Source organism: Phaenicophaeus curvirostris, chromosome 4 (genome assembly GCF_032191515.1).
Source record: "Phaenicophaeus curvirostris isolate KB17595 chromosome 4, BPBGC_Pcur_1.0, whole genome shotgun sequence".
NCBI classification, from domain to species: Eukaryota; Metazoa; Chordata; class Aves; order Cuculiformes; family Cuculidae; genus Phaenicophaeus; species Phaenicophaeus curvirostris.
Window position 1 is genome coordinate 71,748,407 of NC_091395.1, and position 19,577 is coordinate 71,767,983.

Below are 19,577 nucleotides of genomic sequence, written 5' to 3' on the forward strand. Positions count from 1 at the left end.
TCTTCATCCGGCTTGGCCTCTCTCTTGTAATATTCTTACTTACATTTTCCTTAAAACTTCCACCTCTTCACATGTTGGTCTCAACAAAAATACAAAAACAATTTCAGGGAAGTTTCATTTCACAAAAATGTTCCATCACCTCTAGTGGTGACTTAACTTTCTCTAAGTACACAAAACATGAGTCCAGCTGCAATGTGTGTGTTGTGTAAATCTAGTGTGACTCTGCTGAAGTCAGCAAATGTGGTCCAGATTTGCAGTGCTTTCTTGGAATGAAGAACTTTGCCTTCTATTTATAATATACTTCCTTGCTAAAGAAATAGCCTTAAAATGGCATTCACTTTTTCATTAAGTGCCTTAGAAAAAGAAACAAAAAACACCATTAATTACCAAAAAACCTCCTATGCAATGGCAAAAAATAGCTTGTAGTCCAAGTTTTGCTGTTATGCTAACACAAAGCTGTAGTCATCCTGAGCTTGTCATTAACACGACTGCACATTCACTCTAATTTAAACAGGCAGCAGAACATTATTCTCATGCAAATAACAAACAAATCTGCCACCAATTGGTAACAAGTAGCTCAATTTGACAACCATGCATACTATCAGACAAGTATTGATAATAAATAAAGATAACAAATGAGAAACTTGTGTTTAGCAACCTAAGCAATTAATAACTAAAGACAGACAGACAGGTGAAATATGTCAGCACATGGAAAGGATCCACTAATTTCATAGCACTTAAATTGCAAAAGTGGACAGCTTTTTTTGTTTAATTTTTCAGAAAAATTTGTAAGAATGTTTAAAACCATGCTGTTTACCCATGGCTGCAGCTCCCCCCTAAGCAGGGTGATGCGATATCTGCTAGATCTCTTTCAGGTATCCTACCCCCGGTTTCTCTGCTCTGCAAAGGAATCAGGACATCAACAGCACGCCCCATACTTAGATTTTCCTTCCATTAATTAGGCCACCTTCCTGTTGACTTAAGTCCCTTTTCTTTAATGTCTCTCAGGTTGATCTTTCCAACATAAGTCCCATTCATATTTAATCTCTAGCTCTATTTAACTTGTCAAGGCTCTAATAAATGAGGAGAGTACTCTTGGCCAAAGGTTTTCCTCTGATCTGCGTGGTCCACAGAAGTGGATATATACTTCAAATGATAGAGCTCATGTCTCAGAGGACACAAGTGAGACTGCAGCCCACAGCAGAGTGTGCAGGCATCCCAGCCACAGAGCAGACCCACCACGGCACTCCTTCATATCGAGATAGATATCAGGCTCCAGCACTCACCTTAGCCTTGTTTGCACGCCCCAGTTAATCCCCAGGATAAGGGAGGGAACCTCCACAGGGTGAAAATGGCTGCTAAGTAGGTTAAGCAAAAGCAATTTCAAGGACTGCAGTGACTGGGATGTGGGGTTCACTATGATCTCCTCCCACCTTGGAAAGAGACCACTTTAGAGGGGTCCCTCCACCCTTTTTTCTGCAGAGACTGATCCCACTCCCTTGACCCCAAGGGAGCTGCTTTAGCTCTGAGGTCTCATTCATCAGTGCAACTTCTGCTGCATAAATGCAGCAAATCCCATAAACACACTTTTAAAGGAAAGAGTGTGACACCTGATGGGACAAGGGGTGGCCCTGGCCAACTGAAAGGACTGCAAACACCAGAAAACAAGGCTCTAAACACTGCATTTCAGAGATTTTGCTTCTATGTAACCACACTTCTTCCCCTTTTCTCCTGAAAACCTTGGTGTTATCGGTAACAGCCCTGACGCCATTGTCTCCAAGACGTTCTCCATTCTCCATCCTGCCCTCTCCCACACCCTCGGTGGCCAGCACTAGCTCGCACATACACCGGACCCCCTGGGAAGATGAGGAGTTTAACCATGCTCTACCCACCATGTCATGTCAAACCCACCACGTCGCACCCTGACCACCACGTCACACCCTACCAACCACACTGCTCAACCTGGTTCTTCATCGCAGCCACTGCAGCAGGTCCAGATCACAGAGAGAATGACGTACAGGTCCTTCTCTGCCTCAGCTCCCAATTTTTCATCCCCTGACCTTCACGCTAGCAGGCATTGACCTGAAAAAGTCACCTTTAAAGCCAAAACACATGCAGAGGTTGGACAACAGGAAAAGGGAAACCTGCCCGTCCGTGCCATCCAGATGCTCCGGCAAGCGGCACTATCTCAGGCTTGGCTCCCTCTTCAGCCCTGAGACAAATGTGGTTTCCCTCTTGACTTGCTATTTAAAAACCATCCCAAGACGGGCACATAGCGGTTTCAGATTAATGAGCTGGAGCCGTCAGCGGGTAAGTGGTGTCTCCGCCTGCTGCGAAGCACCAGGTGCCCCCGCAGCAGAGCTGCTGCTGCCTCCGTGTCAGACCAGTCCATTTCTTTACTGGCAGCTTTGCATGATTTTTTTTTATTTAAGGAGGATCACTTCCTAAAACAGATTAGAAGCTCCCATTCCAGGGGAGAGGGGATTCAGTCATGGGTATATATTGCATAAATGTTAAACATTGCATTTACACGTCCTCTCAGTGCACTTTACCAGAATAGCTCTTTATCTGCACACAGAGCTCACTGACCTGGGCTGAATGGGGAGCTCATTCAAGGCAGACAAGCTCTGCCAGGGGAGGTTTAGGCTGAACATCAGGAAAAAATTTTTCACGGAAAGGGTCACTGGGCACTGGCACAGGCTGCCCAGGGAGGTGGTTGAGTCACCTTCCCTGGAGATGTTTAAAAGACAGGTGGACAAGGCACTGAGGGGCATGGTTTAGTGTTTGATAGGAATGGTTGGACTCGATGATCTGGTGGGTCTTTTCCAACCTGGTGATTCTATGATTCTATGACCAAGATCATTTGGCTCCCTGAGTCGTGTCCCTCCATCCAGCCTGCTCCCTCTAAAGCCCACATCACGCCCAGCCCACACGGTGGGGTATTGAAAGCCTCCTGCCATCCAGAGGTAGGCAGAAGAGAGGTATTTTGTTTCAGATACAGTTTCAGAGATTTTGAAATCTGGATTAATGTGGAGCAGCAGCAACACCTGAAGTGCAGAAACTGTCTCAAAAGGAAAACCTTACTTTCAAGAGGACTGTTTAGGTCTGAAGCTCAGCAAAGCCCACACAATTCTGTGAGGCACCTTCACTTCAACGGGATGTGACTCCAATTTATGATGGAAAACAGTTCTGATTTTTTTTTAATCTCTATATCAGAGCTAATGGAATTACATACACAGAAAAGAGAGAATATATATATATCTGTCATTCTGCTACACCCATGGCAGTCATTTACAGTGATGCAAAGCAGGCTGAAGCTATGTCACATCAACACAGCAGGGTTTTACATCATGATTATTATGGCGGTTACCCCAAGGTTCTTGTCAGGATCAGAGCCCTGTCTGAACAAGGTACAGTGTAAAAGCACAATGAGAGAACACAACCATAAGGAGCAAATGGGCATAAAACAGGAAGATGAACAGAGCTATGAAATAAATTGCCCAGGGTCCCACAGCAGGCTGATCGCAGAGGCAGGAATTGCCCCAAGGGATGGTCACACCACCTTCACACAGGTTTGCATAACCGTAAGTGAGCAAACACTTTAAAATCAGACTCATTGTACAGGGAAACATGGCTTTGGGGCACCACTGGTCCAGATGTACGTCAGGGGCCATTTCTTTACAGCTCACAGCTGCATTTTTGCTTTCTTTGCCAAAACAGGACCAAAACAGCACCATCAGTAGATGGTGACATCATCTCATACCTTTGCTTGCTTAGTGCACCTAGCCAAGTAAAACTGCAAACGTTTTGTGTGGATTTGGGATGAAGGTGAAAAGGCCAGTCTCAGGATTTAGGTGCACTGCCACGTGAGAAGCCTGAGGAGACTGATGAGGGGCAGAGGAAAAGAAATAGCCAGTGAGAGAATTAACATAAGCAATTGCAAAAGGATTTACATTGGTGGAGACTGGATGATAAAAAACAGGCACAAAACACAAATGGGCTTTAATATTCAAAAGTAACGAATAAAAACCCACAGGAACCTGTTCAGACATTTCTGTCATGCTTGTGAGAGCGCAAGATGACTCCATGCAGATGGGTAATCACTCAGGCTGTAACCATCTGAAGGGCAGAAGTGACAATCCCCACAGTCAGTGGGTGAGTAGAGCCTCAATCACAGCGCGTTAAAACTGTCAGTAAGTTGTGGGACCTGATTGGTATTTTACATGGCTATGCTGCACCCTGGAGTTACACTCCTTTCCACACGTCCAGGACAGTGATGAGATGACACCACCTTTCAGGTAAAGCTATCAAGTCACAGCATGCAAAGAGAGAGACTGGAAGCTGGAGGGGCAACCTGTGGGGCTACACCAGCTTTGTTACCTTGAAATTCCTAAGTTGTGGGTGCCTGCTAAGAAATGTAGCTGCTATGAAAAAAAAAAAAACAACCAAAAAAACCCCAAACAAACAGCTAACAGCAATGCATTTTAATCCCCAAAAGTGGATGGATGAAGTCCATGGAAAATCTCGTCTAGGATCCCTAGAAGACAAGCCGCATCCTGGGCTAAAAACCCATCTTGATGAGTCCTTGGTGGGTGATATTTTGCTGCCAATCAAGCAACCATCTTTTTTAAACACCGCTGTCAAACAGCAACCTCATCCACACCATCCTCTAGGAGCAGTCTTCGGAACAGCCACTCACATAGCATCCTCCACCTCCCACCAGTGCCCACCTAGCAGCACAAGGACCATAAGTAACCTGCACCAGCTTCAGCCCAGGGCAGCACAAGGTTTGGAGGTGGCTGGTTTGGAGGGCAGCAGCGAGGCCACCCACCCCAGGCAGCACAGACCCGCATGCAACCCATGCATTTATTTGAAACCATTTCTGCTTTGTAATTTCTGCAAGACAGTTTTTAGGGGCCGATGTCAGAAAGGAACCGCAAGATTATAGAGGGCTTGTGGGCAGCCACAGACAGGCCCACCAGAGCTGAAACTGTGGGCATCCCTAACAGTAGACAGAAACCCTCTGGGAGCCTCAAACCCATCACCAGGCAGTGAATCCTTTGTGTCCCTTCAGATTCAGATGAGGAGAAGAGACATTAAATCCATAGCAGATCTGTGGTTTACAACTCCAGTTAACAAGGGAGGCTTTGCCTTCCTTATTTTTACATTCCAGTTGCACATAAACAAAGAATATAATCTGCTTTTACGGATTTCAAGTCTGTGGATCTTGCTGTCGATGTTAAGGTGCTTGGCCAATGCCATCAGCCTCTGTTCATCGGTTTTAATGTGCCAGGAGGACTTTTCTTCCCCCTAATGTTTTAGAAAGGGAAGGAGCACTGGAGGAGAGAAAAAATGGGTTATTTTTGAAGAATCGCTTGCTGTTAGAGAAGACAGGGAAACACTTCTGGTTTAGATTAGCAGCGCTGGGTAATGAGAGAGTAGACCCTTTGCTACAAGCCCTTGCATTTCATCAGCACATGAGCTCTTCACTGGTGCACTGTCCAGCCCAGTTCTGACCATTAAAGCAATGGCATTTTCAGCACTGTTTCCCTCCAGAGTCTGTCCTGTAAGCTCAGATGTCTAGAGCTATTTACACTGCCTATCTTTACCCTCCTGTGTAGCTAACGGACAGAGTAGACACCACTCAGAGTCCTCACTTAGATACCCAAATTAGATGCCTGCAGTTAGATGATACCCTCACTTTCTCACACACTCCCTTTCACGTCCTTCTCACACTGTCAAATTGGTGCTAACAAACCTGAGCATCCACAAAACTGCCTCTTTTAAGTTTATAGTACCCTAGGAAAAACCTGCATCCTTTGCCTGGCAGCTATGGTTTGACTGCTTGTTGGCTGTTGGTTTGGGTGAATTACAAAAGAAGGTTCATTGACTTCCCTGCACTTTTGTGGGCTTCGAAAAGAAACCATGGATGAAATGCAGAACCAGCCTCCTGCACTCACACACCTGTCTAGAGAGGCAGTGTCTTGCACCCAGGGGTTGATTTTAAACAGGAAAGGGAGGAAGAGAGAAAAACCTCTCTCTGAACGCACACAGCACCTGCTGAAGCAGTCAGCTTGCCTCCGGTGGTCTCGCTTTGACACATTACACACTGGATGTGGGCTGTGAAATGTTGGGTTGGAATACATTTGTAAAAGTAACACCCACCATAAAAAAAGAGCAGGGAGCTCCGGCTTTCCTGCAAAATGTACCTAGCAGGAATTAAAATGTAAAAGAAACACCCTCCGGGGTGTTCACAGAAGCTATAAACCCAGGCAACTGTTTTGCCAGGTGTTATTGTGCGGCTCCTGCTGTTAAAGTGATTCTTTGCTGGCATCTCGCCTGTCTCATCTTCCCAGTACCCCTGAGCCCACTGGGCAAGCAGCGCTGAGCCGGGGCAGCCGGGGAAGTTATTAGCCAGCACCGCTCGGCTAGGGCTGAGCCGGCGACAGCCTTTGAGCAGCTGAATGAAGTGTTGTCATTTCCCAGCTGGGAGCGGGAAAGAGCGCAGTGCCGCTTCCTGATGCTGTTATTTTATTTTGCAGTGGCTTCCCCTTCCCGCTGTCTGAATGTCACAGATTACTTCACTGCTGTGCAAGCCTCAAGGCGGGGAGCAGAGGGGGAAGTGAAAAATCTGGCAAGCACTTCCCAAGCTGCCGGCATCCCTGATGCCCCAGCTGCTGCTCAGAAACCAGAGGCTGGAAGGGATGGATGGAAAAATCACGTTCGGGAAGAAAGAGCCATGCACAGGTTGTTAACCCACCTGCCAAGGTCTGCAAACACCCAAGGATCATGCTCTCACTCCCGTCTATTTAACCCTTCTGCACTAAGGCTCACGATGTCTTGCTGGCTCAGGAAATATAAGCCCCAGGCTGCTTTTTGGAGCCTGTCAGCAGCACTCTTTTGTCAAGCAGAGGCCTTCCTGTCAAGTTATACAAAGTACTCGCTCTCCTTTTCCCCGTGGGAGCCGCACATGCTTCCTCCCACAGCAGCCCCAGCTTTTGTCAGCCGAAGGGAGCAGGGCAGCTGGCAGAACACTCCACGGGCTGGCAGGGAGACCGCTCTGCACAGCCCCATCCCTCACCACTATATGCACGCAAAGGCTCTGGGCAGAGGAAGCAGTGGGGAATTTGTGGGACCAGGCTGGAGGATGGCAGAGATCACCAGTCTGGATGAATAACATGGATCTGTGCGTTGCTTGAGACGCCCCTGTGCCAGGCACTGACCTGCTGTCTGGCCGCTGGGAGACAGCATGCCAAAATGGAAAAAGCAGCAGCAAGGACTACATCCAAAGGCAATATATGCTGCTTTACAACACTTTCTAACCTGTCTGGCTTCAAGCTAGAAACTGATAGAGACGCAGAGGGTCTATTTGATAAAGTCAGAATAAATGCCACAGCCACGTGGCTTCCTATACTTCAGAGAAAGCTCCTTCGAGCAGCAGGGGTAAGGTGACCAACCAGGGCTGAACTGAAGCTCTCAGAGAACTAACAAAAATAACTAAGAATAAGAAAAAACAGAGCCCTAACATGATCTGCCCAATGCTACTACACAGCTTCAGAAGCAGCAGTGAGAACACCAAATTCTCCAGCACATGGAAGAAGACCCTTTCACCAAAGCTTCCTTGTCTTCACTTATCTCTGAAATTTCTTTTGGCCATGGTCCTGTTTTGGGGACCTGGCTGTATATCTGCAAATTTACATGCTTAGTTTTGTGCCCTGTAGGCTATACACATAAAATAAGATAAGTCAAATTCAGTTCTTTCTATGTATCTTAATAACTAGTGAAGAGCCATGGAAGGGAGAGCAGACAGCACTAGATTGAGCTGGAGTGACCTAACACCAGCCTACAACACTGCCACTGACTACCAGGTGGGTCATATTCTCTCTTCCTTACTATTTGGTTTAGTGAAAGCTCTTCCCTGTGCCTTCAAATTGTAAAGCAGAGAAAAGAGTGCCAACTGCCTCTATAAAGCATTTGAAGACCTATCCACTACAAGGTGAAATACTCATGAATAACAGCAGGACTGCTGCCTGAATAAGGTAGCACACAGAGAGCTCAGAGGGTAGGCTGAGGCTACTAAAATCATCCTTCCCTTTTACGCAAAAAGGAGGTGCAAATAAAAGTATTCTGCTTAGTTTGTTCTTTCTGAAAGAGATGGCAAGTGCTTTTCTCCGTATGCAAACATAGAAAAGGTAATTAAACAGCAGAGATTGAGGCGGCATGGTGTATCATTGCAACAGCCTTGTATGCAGGTTCCCCATATAATTGTCACATCAGAAAAGAATGTCATATCCATAACACCTAGTAAAAGTTGAGTATTGTCAGGAGCAATTGAATTTACACAATTTTCAATTTTTAAGCTTAAAGAGCACATTAAAATCACTACAGAAAACGCAAAAAAGTCAGACTTGATAGCAAAATTAGTATCCCAAAATAGGTTTCTCCTCCAACTGCAAGGGAGGTACTGAATCACATTCTCCTGTAAGTAATTTTTCCTTACTTCCACAGTTGAAATGACAATTTATTGTAATAGGCAACACCAATAGAAAATCCCATGGCTCATGTGCATCACAGCCCCAAGAGAGGAGGACCACAACAGTACTCTGGATCTTTCTAGCCATCTACGTGTGAGGGTCTGCAGGACAGGCAGTAAAACCTCAACCTGTTACAACTTCTTGGCCAATTCCCCCCAGACTAGGCAGAGGGATGCATTAGTGTATCAGAGCTTTGTATGAAAGAGCTGAGCTCCCAGACCGCTTCTAATTCATCTAGCCTCATCGTGCATCCATGTGAGATAACCATGACAGGAGAACAGGGCTGTAGTTGCACAACTCACGTTGGTCTAAATCACTGCTGTGACTGCACGTGGTTTTAAGTCAGGTCAGTTTATTACAACTGCTTATAGCAGTACGAAGGGAGAGGCAGAACAGGGCTGGTAGGGGCTACAGGGTAGCAGGCAGGTAGAACCACTTCTCTCAGCAGTGGCACCAGCTTGCAAAGGCTAAAAGTACCAGTGCTAGACACAATCACACTTCCAGCTGCGGGCTGAAGGACAGAAACCATTTGGCAGTACACAGCACTGCTTCACAGCAATTTGGACTGCGAAGTAGTCACCACACAGCCCCATGGTTTCAAGGAGCATTTAAGCAGACAGGTTGCATTAAATCTCATGTCAACATACAGCCTCCGGCTCTGATGTTTGGATTGAGTGAGTGTAACTCTCCACTGATCTCTGGGGCGACAGGGAAAATACTATCCTCACATCCCTCAAGGCACAAAGAAAACCTTTTCGTTCTCACTTCTTCTTTTTCACCCCTTTTAAAGTGATGGGATTCCTCACCAGCTGTAGCTGGCACGCACACTCTCCCAAAGAGCCATTTAATACCGTCACACAAAACTGCAGCATGAGCCACTTTGGGTTATTATGTGCAATAATTGCAAAACACAGCAGCCCTGGTCTTGCAGACTCCAAGAGGCTTTCTGCAAGGGCACTCACTCAGTCCCCACTTTCTGTAAACTCTCAGCTACATGCCCGAGAGATGGACAGCATTTCTCCCTGTCGCATCCACCCCCACCTCCACTTAATTTCATGCTTGGACTGTGACTGCATTAACGGGTCATATCTAGTTTCTCCCTCGTCCAGTGATTAAACCGACATGGTGCTTTGCACAGTCTTTCACGGACTCTTTATCTCAGTAACAAGAGGGAGGAAAAAGCACAAGGACAACTCTGAGCAAAGCAACGCTGTCTCCTTTCCTGGCACTGGCAGAAGTCTCTCTGGGAAGTGGTGTGCACCCTCTGTCAGGAAGCTGGTAGAGAAAAGTTAAGACAGCTCAAGGGCTTGTCAGGGCAGGACAGACGTGGTAAATGGGAAATTCTGGAGGTCTATCTAACAACATTTTCAAACTTTCCACTGTATTTTTCAAATGTGTTACATTGAGGAGGTGGGTAGAAATCGGAGTCTCAGAGATGTTGCACTCAAAGGTTTTCAGAAGTGGCTTCTGCTTCTGAGAGCTCTGTAGGAGATGCCCAGAGGAGAATGGTGCCCTGCTCTACAATAATGCCCATGAAAATCAGCATCATGGTTATAGATGCAGGACACTGAAGCCGCAGCTGAGTACTGCTCATTTACATCAATTCAAGACTCAGTTTTAACTGAATAGTTTTTCTCAATACTGCCTTCTTGCCTACCACACTTTGGTGTTGGTGAATGTAATCCAGCAAGTTTACAATGGTTTTATGCAGAAAAATCTTAATCTAGGACTAAAAAAATACTTAAAAATATAAAATTGAGGTTTTTCATCTAATCCCATTTCTTTAGTTCTTCAAATGGTCATAAAAGAAGGAAATATTCCAAGGCCCACAATAATTATGAAAGGAACTGCCACCATAGCAGGATAAATCAGCAGCAGAGCCATGAGTAGGTGCAATGACGAAAGACTGCTCTCCTGGCTTTAGAGCCTTGAGTCACTCCGAATACAGGACGCCCAGGCCAGCGCAGGGTGCCCCAGGTCATCTCTGTGGAGCTGGCAGACAGGACACTGAACCGATGGGATGCTTATATTTTGCAGGATAAGAGAGCCTTGGGTACGATCTACCAGTTACCAGTTATCTGTGTTTGGGAAAGCAAATAATAGCCTAAATAGTCACAATGCAGCTGCCTACATTCAAGTAAGTTCCCTTCAGCTTCCCGTACCACAAGTACAGAAAGACTGTTCATCTCATGATAATGCAGGCACTTTGAACAGGTCAGATGATTCCCATACCAGGTCCTCTAGCCCATACTCTCGCATACTCTATGCGAAGACTCTTTTTGACAGGCTCTTCAGACAGCAATTGTGCAATGAGTGCAGACACTGTAAAATAAGGGTCACCCCAAATCAAAGCCTTCATCAACCCTATGATCGGACACTCTAAGAGACATTTGGAAAATGCAAATGCATAAACTTGCCTCTCTCTCTCCTGACTCATTCTTGGGCTCTAGCCAGATACAAAACTGCTTTGGTACCATAAGACAGGCTTTTCACTCCTAATGGGCTTGTGAAGCACCCACAGGTCCTTTCCGCTCATATTTGAATCATTCAACACCTTTACAAGTTCCTTAGTTTCTCAGAGGAGCTAGCCAAGCATCTCCAGAGCCAATTATAGGAGCGAACAATGCAAGTATAAAATAACAGACTCTGTTTCCAACTTATAGGTTAGAAGCTTTGTTTAGAGAACCTCCAAATCCATCACAAGCATATTCACTGTCTTCAAATCCCCTTGCCATGACCCTTGCAAAGATGGCAGCACCTGGAAGAGGAACGAGGGGAGCTGACTTCAGAGGTGTACTGATTACATCTTGCTTATACAAAGGTACCAGCTCAGACCTCAGCTTTCCCAGCAGTTCCTTTGCTTGTCACATAAAGCTAAGTTTGAGAGAGACTCGTTCTACTCACACATACCTACAAGTGACATCTGTGCAGTTTCAGGCTATTTTCAGGAGGAAATACCTTTGTTTGCATTGGGTTTTATCAAAAAAAGAAATAATAAAACAAAGCATCACAGCTGATACAGTTATTGAATGAAGCTAGGCCAGGTGGATTTATCGTTCCAGATAGCTGGTCTACTGGAAGGTGCTTTCATACACATGTATGTGTGTGTGCGCACACACATACAACACACACAGTTTGGCTGGGGTGGTTAAAATATTGTAGCACTTATTGCTCCTTGAGGCCTATGAGTTCACTTCTAGGCTCCAGGCCAGCTTGGAAATCACATAACCCACACGAGCAGCAAGGTTGTAAGGAGACATTTGTCAAGAAAAAAGATAGTTCCTGAGTGCTGTTCCCTGCAGCACATATCTCAGCAACCCTGAAACCAAGATAGTAACTAGTCAGTGCTTTGGGGACTATCCTTGGCGAGGTCAGCCAAAAAATGACTACCCACCACCAATACTAAGAGGGTCACTGTGCTGGGGAAAAAAGGAGAAAACACCTCCTGGGCTTGACTCTTCTGTGCAAAGAAGCACAGAAATTTTGAGCCATACATTAGTACTTATTTGTCAAGTAAAAGGGCTAAACAGGCATAGAAAGGCCATAAATCATTTGTGTTGTCTAGAAAAGACAATGGAGCACGGGTTCCAAGGATCTCCTTGGAAACACCAGCACAGGGAACAAGAAGAGGATGCCAGGTAATTAGAGGATGACACACTTAAGAGGTATGGAGCAACAGTGGATGGCTTTATGTGGTGAACAGGCACCTCTATAGACAGGCTTCTAAAGGAGATCGCAAACCACCACAAGTCTCTTTTACCCCATCAGAGCAACACGTGATGGGCAGGCAATAAGGTAGAAAGAAGCCTCACTGAGCTCAGTATTGATTTATCCACAGAAAAAGGTGGCAGGGGTAGTCATGCCAGCCATTCACAAACCCACTTTGCTGCGTCCTTCCTCTGCAGAACCTGATGTATCAGCTTCAGCCGGATCACAACAGAGTGAGAACTGGTTCTGAGACATGAGGGGAAATTAGGCAGCCACGTCAGACCAAATTCTGATGCCTCACAAGCACATGCCATCACTGAGGAAGCCAATACAGTTTAGGTCCATCATATGGGGAGGAAATTTATGCAAAAATCAAGCCAAATTAAGGGCAACCCCCTATTACATCATGGTGTAACAATCTGCATGAAAACACAGCTATTGATATCATCAGGTTTCCCGTTCCTAATCGTCATCTTTTTCTTATTGTGTTTTAATTTCTGCTGTTAAGATGTAGGTCACTGGGGGAGAGGAGAGAGGGAGAGCCTGTTATGTTTTTTTCAAATTAAATTGTGGCAGCAGTGTGCAGAGAAGCACAGCACTTCCCCTCTCTCACCGGGTAAGCTGCAGCACAAAGGCTTGGGGCTGATTTCACATCCTCTTCAACAATTAAAAGTCAAGGCCAGCAGCACAGCCAAAACTTGACACGCTCTTTAAAGAACAAAGGTCACAAGATTGAAGTCTTCACTCCCCATTTTGGCTGAAGCAGCATGAAATATCCTCTTCAAAACCTAAGGCAGTTGAATCTTTATCAGGTGATGACGGCTTTTTGGAGAATGAAGACAACTGACCTCTGTGTCTTTCCTCCTACTGTTCCACAAGAAACCTCCAAGTCACCTAATTAGTATAAATCATTTTCCAGTAAGTGCTCCTGCCCCACGACAGCCTCATCAAACACCATGTCCAGAGATAAAGCTCTCGATGGCCATGACAGGAGCTGAGCCAACGCTGGATAAGCCAGAAGACGGACAGTCAGTGGCTATGGTTAGCCCCAGCCCCCTGGGGAGCAGAGTGGGCTGAGGTGGTCACTGCAGAGCTGCAGGTGACCTCTGCACAGCTGTAGACCACATCACTGCTTGTCCAGAGAACAAGGGGCTAGAGAGGACAACAGCTGGGCAGGAAATAAGCCAAAGAAATACTGCATTAGAAACCCCAGCACTCCTAATGCTTTTGCATAAATAGCATTTTTGGAAGATTAAATAAAATAAAAAGTCATTACATGGTTAAATGGTTAATTTCACGGCTGCACTCATAAAGCTGACAGAAGTCAGTGCAGCCTCAGGGAGGCCCTGTCCAAGCCTGACAGCACCAACACACCCCTGAAAATGAGGCTTCACTGAGTAATTTGGTTTTGGCTAATTTAAAATTAACCCTCAGGGCACGTTGTTTGGTCAGCCCAGAAGTCTCACTCTTGAGTATCCAGCAGACAGACTCATAGGACAAAAGTCAACCATCTTCTTGCCCACCATGGGGTAGGACTAGCATCCATCCCAAAGAGTTTGGAGGTCCTTCCTGCCTATTGACCCTTCATGCTGCTTTGTCCAGCACGCTGAAATCCTTACCTAATTCAAAGGTAGCCTCCAACTTGTGGAAACTTCCTATGAACGGTGAACGAGGTCCAACATGGTCCTGATTCCACCTTCTTTGGCTGAGGAGGCAAGGATGAACCATGAGGAGAACCTACAACAATGGACTGAAATGGCCTTGGGGTTCATAGGATCCACCTTACTTCTTCTCACTGCTTCAGACACCCTCCAGCAGTGGAATGTGGCTCTATTACATTTCCCTCCACACTTTGGTTTACTTCTAGCATGGCTCTTTTGCCAGCACAGAGCCTCCTCAATGTTCCTCTAGCAGCCAGAGAAAATCCTCACAAAAAAGGGGTATTTTTAGGAGCTGTTTCCTCCTATCATTCTGAAGTGCAAGTGGCATTTCATTATCATTAGCCCAACAAAATCAGCAAGCACAAGGCACCACAGAATGAGTCCTCTCATTTCTAGGAATAACTCAAAGACCTAAACCTGAGCTCTTCCAAAGTTAGGCTTAAATTACAGAGAATAAACCAGGCAACCCCTACAAGCAGGAGCACCAGGAAGGCCATTTGATTCAGCTACGAACTGGGAGAGGTCTAAATTCAAAGTAATGCTAAAGCAAATACCAAACTGACTCTTTCCTCCTCAGTGTGGTCACTCTCTAGGTAATGATGTGGTAAGAAGGAAGACTCAGGTCATTAATCCAGCAGAAAATGTTTTGCTGCATTAGTTTTCAGCCGTGTTGTGAGTCTGATTGGCCCAGAGCATCCAGAGAAGTGTGAGAAGGCAGCAGGCAGCCAGCAGCAGGGGAGAGGAGGGCCTCCAAAATGAAACTCACCCGAAAATATGATTTTTATATGAAACAGCCTCTGCTGACAAATAGTTCTTTGTCCCAAAGCAGGGAGCATGCTTCAGGCAAGAGCTGCTAAGGCAGACCCCTGCTTGAGATACACTGCAGAAGCAAGTACTGACTCCATGCACACTACCTGGGATTAAGACAAAACATTTCCAGCCATGCCCTTAAATAAATTAGCCCTTCATTCCATGTATTGATCACTTTTACTGAGCCAAACTCAAAATATTCATCCACTACCACTGAAGGCAGTAAGGCTATGCTGCCAGAGTCCAGTAAGAATCACTCCTCTCCTAAAACTTTCATCTGTGTCGAGGCTCAGAAAACAAGGATTTAATAAAACATGAGGTATATTTGATCAGGTTACATTAACTGATAACTTAAATTCCAGCATGTAATTCTAGTTTTTAAAGCTTCACCTCCCCCCAAAAATGTAAGAAGGGGAAAAATCCAAAATTTTCTTCAGTTTTCTTTCATGAGATGCCGAAGAAATTCTAAAAGATGGATGGATAGAGTAGAATAAATTGTATTTTAACTCTGGAATCAATTGGCTTAATACTGCTAGGATCCTCCATCAAAGTCTATCCCTAAAAAACTATTCAGGTTATCAGACATTAATTACCTATATAAAAATTAAAAAAAAATCCTGAAAAGTAGTGATTATAAAAAATAAAATTGATGAAGAAGTCATAATGGATGAACACACACATGTATTCAGCCTGCTACTTACTAACCACAGCCCCTAATAGGAGATAATGGAAGCTGCTTTCAAATGAAACATCTAAATGGGTCTAGAGCTTGTTTTCTCCAAACTCAGCCAGGCATTACTGCTGCCACAGCCACTTTCAATCAAGCTTTTACTGCAAAGCAAAACAAAGGAAGAAGTTAAATCCATGGGAGATTTCCAATGAATACTTAAAAATCTTTTCATGGGACAGAGTGAAGGAACTCTGTACCAGCAATGACCTCAGAAATCTGGTGAGTTCACTACATTGCAGACTGTTCCCTCTCACCACTAGATTTTAATTAGCTAATTCAAGGCCTTGTATGGAAGAGGAGAGAATAGTGCTTAAGCAGCAGAAAGTCCAGCTCAATTTGCTGTGCGCTTGGAATTTAATACATGAACACCAAGACTCTTTCAGGGACTGTTTTATTACACAGTTGAAGGTAGACATACAGCCCCTTGGAGCTTTCCAAAGGACCGTGCACACAGCGTGCCCACGCATGCAGCTGCAGCAGTTCTTATACGAGGTGTGTGCACAGATTTCTGTGCCATGCATACACCTGCCTGTGTGGATGGCGATGTACGTGTGAGGAGAGATGCTGCTGTGTACATATGTCATTTGTACATATGCAAAATCTGTGCAGACACACAACCCACAGCAGAGGGATTTTCCCTGCCTGCGTGTTTCGCTCCTCTAAGGTCTTTTCACTCATCTGAGGAACAAAGCCAGTCGTTGAAAGATTCAGCAAAAGTGCCTTGTTACACAGAAGAAAGAGATACTTTAACTCAGCTGTCAATAAGTTTTGCCCATTTACATGTGTGCGGAACACTTTGAATAAATTACGTTTCCAGGATTTAGCTCCACGACACCGACCTAACAAAAGCAGACTTACAGCTCCGGGTGAAGGGAGGGGGCCAAGGGGGAAATACATTTTGCACCAGATAAAATCCCTTCCAGAACCATGAGGGCAAAATGAGTTGGTGTTTTTCTTTGAAGAACGTGGCTTTTGCATCACTTTCCAGCTATTTTCAGACGCATTTTCTTCTTTAAAAAACTGGGTTTGAACGTCAGTTCCACGTATGGTCTCTGTGGGGGTGAGGATGGGATGGGTTTGCTTTTTTAATTACAGACCCAACAAAAGTAAAAATGATGGGGTGCCACTGGTGGAGATGTGCCTCCTGGGGGACAGCTTTTCCCTGGAGAGTCAAATCTGCCATTCCAGCTTTCAGCAGGACCAGCAACAAACAAAAGTGCTTACAAGGCATTGGCCGAGGTTTATATCTTATTTTATATATGCACGGGCATGTCACCAAGCGACTACTCTGTTTGCAGAAAATTTACCTGTGGGAGTGAAACAGAGGAGGATGCAGTCAGTCACATCACCTGGAGTAGCAGCTTTCTCATGGACCGGTCCTACACATTAGGGGAATGACTTCAGCTTTTTACTAAGTAAGAAACCCTAAAGAGGCAAAACCCGCTCAGATAAAGTCAGTGGGATTTGTTAAGAAAAGAATGGGAAACTAAGTTTTGTGATTACTGAAAGGAGACAGATGGCAGGTAGTTCTCTCTATCCTTCACTTGCCTGCAGGGCAATAATCATAGAGAGACATGCTAGAATGATTTTAGTCAAACACAAGTTTGTATTCCCGTACGAGACTAAGCAGATGGAGTTCCCAACTCCATGCCACGCAGGACATAGCAGCCACTCTAACGGTACGCACAGATCTCCCCTCTTCTCAAACTGTAATGCCTTACCCAGGCTGCACTGGTCACTAACTTAAAAAAAGTAAGTGAAGCAAAATTGACCCATGAGGCTGAAAGGCAGGCAGGTTCCCCACAGAAACAGCAGCTGAAAATATCCCCAGCTGGCAGGCTCTACAATGCTTCGATGACAGCAGTTTGGGATGGTCAGCCAAAAGGAGCTAAAGACTACACGATTCCTTTCTCCTCCAAGGCAGTAAACATGAATTCCTGACCTCCCTGATGTGAAAACCAAATACACTGAAAGCAAGAAAAAAAGAAACCACCAACATCACAGCTTTGTGTTTAATATCAACGAGAACATGCGGAACCTTTCTTCACGGCTTCAAACAAATAAGTGACTCATTCCCTTCACAGAAGCAACCTCTACAGCCACTGCCTGCAAAAGCAACAATGTGAAAGAAAAAAACCATCTCAATTAAGTGGGTTCTCTGCCCCCAGCACCCACCAGTGATTGGCACTTGATAAATGATACAAGAAAACTTGTGAAAAATACCCAATCATCATCAAAAATGGCCTTTCTGCAACTACCACCCTAAACCAGACAAAACCACTGCCAGAAGCGTGCCTATTTCCATGTTCTTAATCTTATCTGTGGAAAAGGATCCAGGGCATCAGCTTCACTGATGTTTCCAGGAAGAGGAGCTCTAATCAAGCATTTCTGCCCATGAATAACAGACAAGGAATGTCTCCGCTTGGCCTGTATTAGCCTGTCAAAAATAAACAAAACATAGTAAAATCCGCTTTGGAAGCAGGGGAGAGCTAGAAGAGGATTCAATTGCTGTCTTATCTCCACCAGTACAGATGTTGCGAAGGCAAGGCTGACCCATGGACAGCCTGTTGCTCCAAGTTAGCCTAACCAAATATGCGAAGTCAAATGCTGACCTAAGAAACTGGCCTCCCATGCTGGATGGCAATCATCTGAAATGGAGGAATTTGCCCAACAGATGTTTGGGTTTTTTTAAATTGTGAAGAGAGTTGTAATAATAACTGATTTTCTTAAAGCTTCAGCTACTGCAGCAAAACAGCGTTGTGGAAGCTGCAGTCAAAAAAACCCCATGCTTTTTCAGAGAATATGCAACAGAAATAGTCAAAGAACCACAAACCACTTTAGGCATCAATTTATGACTAACCAGCCCTCATTTGGGGATTTAACCCAGCATGCCAGAAGGCATCAAGAGGGCCATGTTGATATTTTACAAGAGAATAACCCTGAAAAAGAAAAACAAATGTTTACATGCTATTTTTCATGCCAACTGGGCCTGGTCATTCTCAACCAAACCCCATGGATCCTGCATGGCTTGCAGCGACACTGCATCTGCCAGGAAGGACTGCTGATGTTGGGACGGCTGCTCCTTAAGGAAGTAAAAGCACTTTCAAGTGTGTGCATGCATGAGGATTCACCATGGAACCTCTTCGAGATCTGACAACACGCAGCAAAGGGTCAACAGTTCTCTCTGGAAGGCTGTGTTGATATCTGCTGCAAGATAACGCACCCAGCAGCCAGAGACTTACTTATTTTCTAGGTTCGTTATCAGTTGTTATTGTAAGTAAAGCAGTACTATGTCAAATGCCCCTTCATTTTGACCTTACCATGGGCAGGACCCACTAAGATCTCATGGAATGTGAAACAATCATTAATACAGTCTTCGTGGCAGTGCTAATAAATCATGCAGCTAAGCATCTTTTAACAAAGCAGTAAACCTTTGCCAAAGACACACCAATAAACTGCAAATACAAGAACTCTTCCACCCTCAGCCTCTTCCCCCACATTCCTAAAATGCAGAAAAGCAGTGGTGACTTTGGCTCCCACCCTCTAATCTCCAAATCCCCAGTTACACTGGGGGAGTTGAAGATAACACAGATTGAAGACCTGGAAGGAAGCTTCTTCCAAAGGTAGAAGAAAGGTGTTAAATCAACAATCCTGTGTAATGGATTCATTTACCATGACATTTCTCTGTGTGCAGACAGACAGGCAGCATAATGTCCATAAACCTTTGGCCTCCCATGCAGACTCTTAAGAGAGAGGTGGTACCTCAGCCTTCTGCAATTAGCTGCATTTCATGCCATAAGGAAAACGTTTGCCTGTGTAAGAAAATGGGCTGGCTCACATATTAATACTTCTAACACTCACTGAAGCCTAGGGGCAAATTTACATTTATTGGCTTTAAATTAGCCTTTCCTTTTCCACTTGAAAGAAGCCATTCCTGATTTACACCAGGACCTGTTCAAACCCAGACTCCATCAGGACTCCTGCATCTCTAACTTTAGTCACACGCAGTGTAGGCACCTGAGGGGTCCCTGACCTCCCTTTACAGGAGCAAAAGGTGCATGATGCATCTCAAACTCATGCAGGTAAATAAATTGAGCCAAACAAATCCTGCTCTGCAGCCTAGCAGGGGTCGGA

At 45.1% G+C, this 19,577-nt stretch overlaps 1 protein-coding gene across 4 annotated transcripts in view; it reads right to left on the reverse strand.

The window, feature by feature from the left end:
* The window catches only part of FGFRL1 (fibroblast growth factor receptor like 1), a 176,548-nt gene that overhangs the window by 135,349 nt on the left and 21,622 nt on the right, over nucleotides 1-19,577 (reverse strand). The window contains exon 1 of one of the 4 annotated variants that reach the window (XM_069856518.1): nucleotides 2,096-2,129. The exons of the other annotated variants lie outside the window; for them this stretch is intronic. Coding sequence (XP_069712619.1) covers nucleotides 2,096-2,114 — 19 coding nt within the window. The 5' untranslated portion in view covers nucleotides 2,115-2,129. Of the gene's footprint in view, nucleotides 1-2,095; nucleotides 2,130-19,577 lie in introns of those variants that run through there. 4 annotated transcript variants of the gene reach the window in all.